At 34.9% G+C, this 8317-nt stretch overlaps 1 protein-coding gene across 1 annotated transcript; it reads right to left on the bottom strand.

Moving 5' to 3' along the window:
- Positions 1-574: 574 nt before the first annotated feature.
- LOC126733425 (trypsin-1-like) lies at positions 575-2193 on the bottom strand. Its single transcript, XM_050436738.1, has 4 exons — positions 2027-2193; positions 1471-1795; positions 1184-1392; positions 575-894 (listed from the first exon to the last, which is right to left on the bottom strand). The coding sequence occupies exons 1-4, from the start codon at positions 2070-2072 to the stop codon at positions 632-634; spliced, it is 843 nt and encodes a 280-aa protein (XP_050292695.1). The 5' UTR covers positions 2073-2193; the 3' UTR covers positions 575-631.
- Positions 2194-8317: the final 6124 nt, after the last annotated feature.

Raw genomic sequence — 8317 nt, 5'->3', positions numbered from 1 at the left:
ATCCTAGGATTGTACGATCTACAGAAACATTTCTTCTAGAAACATTTCAAATCTAAACGGTACGATGAGGCAGATCAACCAATGGAAATGCGCAGATGACTTGAGTGGAATGAACGGCAGCTCACTTGGACGAGAGTATTAGACCTCCATAGTTTTAGCTGCAACTGACCAAAATGCACCTTTGTGATAAGATTTTATATGGAACATAAATTCTACATTTTATAGAAAAGATTGTAAGTTGCTATTTGTTTGTATTGCAAGAAAGGGACCTTGTGGCAGGGTCGATATGAATTTTCCTTAAGAACATTCTGAAAAGAAATTCGAGAGTGGTAGATCTTAAATAACTCTTCCGAAAAACAAGGTCTGTCTTTAGAAATGAGTTGACTTAGAATTAATTTAGGTTATCAATTTGTTAGGATACAATTAGACTCGTGTTGCTCAGTCGCCCTCACTAAATACTGTTTTATTTGAATATTTTTATAGCACTGATAATTTTATTCTTATCTTATCACTCTCTTAAACGAATTTGAATACTTATTGAAATATTTAAACTCCACTGAATAAAAATCAACAATATATTCAAAGGTTCTTTATTAAAACATAAGCATTAAGAAAATATCCCTTATTCAGTTCATGGTCTAACTTCTCCGTTAGTGTTGGCGACGATCCAGTTGGCATAAGCAGCCACCTTAGCGTAGACTGATGGGGTGTTACGCTGTCCACATGGGACGAGACCCCAGGAAACGATTCCATGGACGACGCCATTTTGAGCCAATGGGCCGCCACTGTCACCGTTGCAGGCGGATTCACCTCCATTACGGATTCCGGAGCAGATGTTTAAGTTGTTGTCCAAGGGGTTGCGTGCCAAGAATTGGTCCAACTGCCTCCTGCATTCTGGAATATTAAAACAATGAGAAGATATTTTTAAATATTCCCGTTTCTCGAGGATATTTGGAGCAATTTATAAAAGGTGAATCTGTAGCTAAGGTCTGATCCACAACATGATTGATTTTTTTTCTCTCAATTAAGTTGGCTCAAATAAGGTTTGTTTACACCAACCCAGAGAACTTGTTTAAATTTAAAACGAAACATAATTTCTAGATTTAGTTAGCTTTTCTAGTTAATTGCAAAATTAACCGCTCTTACTCTGGATATCGACAATCTAATAAAAATGCAAACTTACCAGGTTGTTCCACAATTGGCACATTAACGAACTGTAGATTGTTTGGAATAGAACCTCCAGTACGGGTCAATCCCCATCCAGAGAGTACCACATCACCACGAGCGCGTACATTAGCAGCAGGAATCCTGATGGGTTGCACATTGGCGTTGTAGACCAAATTAGCAGCTAGGCGAAGCAGAGAGATGTCATTGGGAGCCACTTCGGAACCGCTGGAAAAAGACACAATGGGATTAATACTGTTTTTTTTTCAGGATGCGGTTGCAGGATGCCGGTTTCTGCACACTTACCCTGGGTACAATGGATGATTGATAACTTCGGCAACGTTGACGGCTTGACCGTTGGTGTCACTCTGGAGCAAGATTCCAGCTACGACCCTCATGGTAGATGCTTGGGCTTGGGTACAATGGGCGGCGGTCAATACCCATCTGGGGGCGATGATGGAACCTCCGCAGATGTGGCTGAAACTGACCAAAACGCGCCTTTGTAAGGAGATTTGGTAAGGGAATTGTCCCCTGTTGGCGTTTTGACCGTTGACTACTCTTAATCCGGGGTTGGTGTCTACTACGGCCGGTTCGGACGGGTAGTAGGCGGCTTCATAGCTTTCGGAATCAGCTGTTTAAATAAAAATATTGTTTTATTAAAATCATAAGTGATATTTGCGTATAATGATATATGCGTCTGTGCAACATATGCATTAGGGTGCTTATGACATCGGTTTTTTATAATCGCTGCGCGGGTCGTTTTCACCATGCTGTTAATTTTTATTTTTTATGTTTTAATTGGTGAATAAAGTATTTTTGAATTTGAATTTATATATAATTTTTTTTTGTGATTCAGACTTACCCAAAACGGCTGCTACCACAGCAAGGAGAACTACGAATACCTTCATGTTGAAACGCTGCTGGAGGACTATACTTTCAGGTTGTTTCAGTTTGGCTTTTATATGCGAAATGTTTCTTTTATTTTTTAAAAAGATAATCTGTTATCAAAACTGTCTTTGTTATTAATACCGGTTGATTGATCTTGAGATTAAAATCGAATAACTTGTTAATATATACAAAGGTTTTGGAGGTATTACATTATGTTTGAGTGCAATAATCGATAGAAAATTTAGTGTTTTAAAAATATTGCGATATGAATGGAAAAGTAATCTCTTATTACGTCGTTATTATACTTTGTTGTTATAGCAGATTTTTTTATATAATGTATATTTCATATTTAATTTTTTTAATTTGGTGTTGAGTTTCCTTATTTAAGATAGAAAAATTAAATAATCATGGTTCGTGATTCGCTCTATTTCTACTTATGATAGGGCGTAATGCCCAGTTGTTCTGGATAATCTCTTAAGATAATAATGATTACCACTAAACAATAACCTATGCAGATGATGCAAGTCATTCTAAAAATAGATAAATTTGGGCAAAATTGCCAACGAATGCAAGTAGCTCTTCAAGTTATAGAAATGCTTCATATATTCCCCATTCATTAAATTTAAAAAGACTAAGAACTTGCTAGTCACTAATAAAAGAAAAATAGTATCTCTTCTGGCACCCAACTATCATGCACCTCGCCAAGTTACGGCTTCGGAAGTAAAATATCTCGGTGTGACACAAGAAACTAAATTATAACTCTTACATTACAAATAGATTACAGAAAGCATATATATGAACTAGACCAATGTAGGCGTACAATAGACAACACCTAAAGGTTTCTCCCAAGGTAATTATGTGGATCTACCCAGCTATTGTAAGACCTATGCTAACGTACGGTACTATCGTTTGGGGCGGCCGTAAAGATGATCTGGCCACAATTTTTTATCGAAAACTAGAGTAAGGGCGAAAATGGCTTGCCTCAACATAACGGGAGCAATGACAACCACACCAACTTTCACAAGGACTTTGGAATGTATGCTGTATGTAACGCCGCTAAACATATATATCAAGGAGATCGTACTCACAATAAGGGCTTTCACTCTACAGCAGTCAGCAGTGTCATAAGATAAGTCAGCAAAAATCTCGCCTCTGACAAGAAGCAATAATCTTGCTTTCTCTAGTGGAGGCTTGAGTTATCTGTTCCTCGTCAATCTTTGATTTAAAAAAAGCCTACAATCAACATAAAGGTTATTGATATTGATCCATTTCTTCAAGAGATCAGGGGGTCCCTTGGTGACGTTGTCGCTCTTGTTGATTCGTTGAGCTGGATGACGGATAAGCTGAGGCAATGATCTTCTGCTCCTTTACCAAATGCGCACAATGGGTCTACTGAGGCCTATTATGGATCTAAGCCTATAGGTACAGAGTTACAAAAGGTATTACGTTTGAGGATTGAACTTACTAAATCCGATTGCTGCTGAGGTCCTCGTTGAAAAGTTGGTGTCTAACCAGCTGCGATCGTTCGTGTAGGCTGGTTAACGATTAGATGGTAGCTGGTATTCTGTAGTTGGTCTTGCAGTTTATATATATATTGTCTAAAAGTAGCGTCCTTAGTAAGCAGTGTAGATGGAGTTCGCAGGTTAAATATCAAGAAATCAAAAGTTTCCCTTTTTGAAAAGGTACCGACGTTTCGACGTTTATTTACGTCTTTTTCAAGGCTGTTTACTGTGAAGAAGTTTTTTTATCGATTGCCACAGATGAACTTCGGCGCTTGACCGCGTTCGTTTATTTGTAAATATATAAGTATATCGTAGAAGTGATACGTTAGTGATGTGAAGTATTAAAAAAAAGTTATTGTCTATTTTCTATTATGTGTGATTTATGTTATGTTTGTTCAAAGTATTATTACATATGTGCCCATCTATATATATTGTTCTGTTGCCATTAGTAGATATGCAATCGACAAAATAGCTTCTACACAGTAAACAGCCTTGAAAATGACGTAAATAAACGTCGAAACGTTGGCACCTTTTCAAAAAAGGAAGTTTTTGATTTTTTGGACCTAAACCTGTGAACTCCATCTACGTTTATATTTATATTCATATATTTTTTTTATTATTTTTTGCTTAAATATTTTTTTATTTTTCTTGATGTTTTAATTAAGTCGGGATGCATTATTCGCTTTGGTTTTGCGTATTTCATTAGTTTCTCTGTTCTCGCTTTTCGTATGTTCTCGTCTAATAGAATTGCGATGTCAGACTCATAATCAAATATATTTTATTATTTCTGGGTTATAAGTGTATTCAATGTATATATTTCTTTTGTTTGCTTAGTATTAATATTTCTAATCTATTATATTCAGTCATCCTGTCTGTGATAATTTTTTTATTATCTCAATAATATTTTTATTTTCTTGTATTCTTCTGGTACCCTACTTATTTATAATATAGTTGATTTTTATATTATATAATATAGAATTTTTTTCTTCTTTATAGATTTCGTGATGGATGATATTGACAAGCTTGTTATGACGTTCTAGATATTGTGTTATTACCAGGTGTGTTGAATAGTTTGAGCACTAAGTATGTACTAAGACAGCCTACACCTTTCATCTCCTATATTTTGTTAATCAATATATTTCAAGAAGGTGCATGTAGGTACTTCCTGATCTTCTAAGACGGTGGTAAAATCCTGTCTCGACTTTCAGTTTGCGATCCTTGAGATATTGATCAAGAAGTAGGTGTGGATTTTCGGACCATACAGATTAGCAAGGAATCGACCATGAATGCGTATTCATTATTCTATCATCTTATTATTAGTTTTTCTGTTTACAAGTTTTACGGCACTTATTGCTCGATGAAAAGTATAGTCTGCATTGTCAAATAATTATTACAGTTAATGAATTCGGTCTACATACGGTTACGTTTTATTATGCTTGTTCGAACTCTGCGGTATAAATATTCCTTATTGACCGTATTATAACACCATAAATATTAAGCACAATCGGCGCTATCTATACGTTTATGGCAGTGATTTTCATTTTTGCATCTAGTTCTGTATTTTTCGTATGGCATTTTGTCCAGCAAGAAACGGATCTTGAACCATCCTTTTCATGTTTAAATCCTTAGTTCTTAGAGCTTGTAACCTTGATGGTTGCTCCTACTGTTAACGATAACATGGACATGGGATCTAAAAGAGTGATGTTTTTAGCTTGTACACACATGCTAAAGATCTATAATCTTATAGGGATATTCAATTATTTTAATTACAACGTGACACATTTTTTTTACCCTTATAAGTGAAGATATCCCAATAACAAATTAATTATGGCGTGATATCAAAATACTGGTTTATACTAATAAGTGAAAAAAAAATAAATTTATTGCAAACAATATATGCAAAACACAAACAACAAAAAATGTGCAATCAAAACTTTACAAAAAAATTATCATGGAATGGAATTTTATCATGCATTGATTGTGGGTCTACAACGTCTTTCTATTCTAAGGTTAAGCTTAAGTTATCCATCTTCTTGGGGAATTGCTATTTAACACTGTTGGAGAGCTGGAAACAGTGTATCTCGGTTTTGAAACTGATTCTGGCCCTGAAGCACTATTCGCTGAAGCTTATCCCACGCATGCTCTATACGACTGAGATTAGGTGATTGAGCTGGCCAGTCTAGAACATAAATTATTTGCTCTTCCAAAAAATTTGGCGTGATTTTAGCATTGTCTGGAGTGGAATTATCATGCATTAAAATTTGCCAAATTACCAATAGAATTATTAGTAATAAAATTACCAATATTTTTGGCGCATTGAACGACAGTAGGTTTTTAAAAAATTCTGCGGTAAGTTTTTAAACAGTTCTAGCGGTCTAAGCTACGTTAGAATTGTTGCTAATAAGAAAGGGTCAAAAAAAAGAGTCAGCTCAGTTCGACTCCAGAAAGAAATTCCTACTCATACCTTAATTGTGCCTCCTTTATAACTTTGAACCTTCTGTGTATGACGAGTTCGATGTCGAGCCAGGTTCCCTCCATACACGAACTCTTCAAAAATCTGGATACGAGTCAAAGCGAGATTCATCAGTAAGTAAAACAGTTTGCTCTTGATTTTGCTTCCAAGTGACATGTTCCTGAGCCCAAGCTTGTCGACTAGCGCGATTCCCTCGGTTTAAGGGATGGCATCTCCAAGGCCTCTGGCTTACTATATTAGTTTTTCTCAAAATTCTATAGTTGGTATATCTTGAAACAGTCGCTAAGTCAGATGACTTAATATTTGTCGTGCAGTTACTGTGTCACTTCGAGCTTTTAACTGAACAAATCCACCCATATGAGGAATAGTCACCCTTGGTCGACTCAAACGCACCGCTCGATAATGGCTCCAGAGCCCAGAGGCAAGAGATAACGCTTTGAGTAGTACCTATAGCATTGGCTATAACAATATGACGCATTCCAGCCTAAAACAATGCCACAGCCCTTAACATATCATTATCTGCAAAATGACGCATATTTAATTAATTTAAAAAAATATTGCAATACTAGACTTGTCAATAAACTAATAATATTGCATATTATCAATATTGTGTTTTTTTGTTGAAGTTTGAAATATCCCTAGATTTTGAGCATGTGTGTATTTGTCCTTGTTTTACAGTGATTAAATGCGCATTAATCCAGTCCAAAATCTGTATACATTATTCTGCTCAATACTTTTACAAATTAGAGTTGGCTCTGGAACAATTTTGGACTTATATTTTATTAAGCATCAATATTTTTAGGTCGTCCTTATAAGTTAGTTACTAGCTCAAACTATCGCCCCGAAAAATCCTTATTTTAATTTCAAGGGGTTTGGTTGTATCACTTAAATTAGAATGAATGAACAAAAAGTGAGGTTTGACAAGTTCCCATATGATATTTTAATATTGCAATAATGCTGGGACAGATCTTATAAACTTCTATTATTCTTAGCACCCAAGAGTGAGATATAGAGTCGCAGTGACATACATGTTTCCCAGGACACTTTGACACAAAAGTATCCTGGAAAACATGTATGTGATTTCAGACATAAGAGATGTAGGAATAATTATAGGGTTTTTTATTGTATTTGTAAATTGAACAGCTAAGATTTCATGGGTACTCATCAAATAATTCCACCGGTAGGCACTGATTTGCCCGAAGCCTTCCAATTATCGAAATATTAAATAATTTGTTTTAATATTGTTTGCGGTGATTTGAATTGGTTCCATTTCGGTACACCTTCTACCATTTTATTTTCTTTCTCAATCCAAATTGGGCGGTCAGAGTAAGACCTGTAACTTTAGAAACTGAATCCTCACTATTTGAGATGATATGTCTTCTGACTTCTACTATTGTACGGCAAATTTTTTGATGTTTAATACAAAGAGATATATCTATTCCAGAAAACCGGTGCATGCACTAGCACGCAGTTTTAAATTGAAGTTATTATGTGTCCATTTAAAACAAGTCTAGTGCACATGTCTAGTGTTCTTTGCACACATGTCTTCGTGTGACGTTTTGGAACATGCAGTTTAGAGGTTCAAATTCTATTATTCCTGGATGTTGATATATGTGTATATATTATTTATATATATATATATAAATATACATATACGTATTCTATAAAACACGTATAAATACAGGGTGATTGATGGTTAAAGGTACCTTAGACAGACGTTTTCGGAGAACGAAAAATTGAATTTTTTCAGAATTTCGCATCACGGATTTTAGCTGGTGATCTAACGATTAAAAATATTTTTAGCGATACAGTGTTGCCGCTTTTACCAAAAAATAGTACCAACTTTGTTATTTTAAATGGAATATCCTGTATATAATTTTCTTCACTTTATAATTGTTTTTGTATAAGTTTTTCCTATACCTATGTTTAGTGGTTTTCAAGAAATTAATTATTTTGTTAATTTTTTGATCAAGACATAGCTCCAAATAAATTTTTATTACTACGGCACTGGAACGGGCAGAAATTTGAAATTATAAACGTAATTTACGGAAGTATTTTACATTAGTTTTTACTATAAAAAATTATTCTACGTTATACAGGGTTGCTCAAAATTAGTGATTTTACCGCTAGATACAAAAGTTGTCATATGTGCATTTTTTTAAATGGAACACACATATTCTTAAAGGAAATTGAACTCTCTTTCTAACCTGAGATATCATGTTCCTATAACTAAGTACTTCGGTTTCTGAAATAAAAGCAATTTTCTGTAAAAATCGGAATATTTTGACAT

The sequence above is a fragment of the Anthonomus grandis genome, chromosome 2, assembly GCF_022605725.1.
Source record: "Anthonomus grandis grandis chromosome 2, icAntGran1.3, whole genome shotgun sequence".
In the NCBI taxonomy this organism is placed as follows: Eukaryota; Metazoa; Arthropoda; class Insecta; order Coleoptera; family Curculionidae; genus Anthonomus; species Anthonomus grandis.
The sequence above is the reverse complement of the archived record's forward strand: the minus strand, read 5'-3'. Positions and strand labels throughout refer to the sequence as shown.

Excerpts from the sequence above, each read along its gene's own strand:
- LOC126733425 (XM_050436738.1), bottom strand. The coding sequence starts at position 2,072 with ATGAAGGTATTCGTAGTTCTCCTTGCTGTGGTAGCAGCCGTTTTGG. Across the intron at positions 1,796-2,026 it reads TGTGGTAGCAGCCGTTTTGG|CTGATTCCGAAAGCTATGAA; the intron begins GTAAGTCTGAAT and ends TTATTTAAACAG. Across the intron at positions 1,393-1,470 it reads AATCATCCATTGTACCCAGG|CGGTTCCGAAGTGGCTCCCA; the intron begins GTAAGTGTGCAG and ends GTCTTTTTCCAG.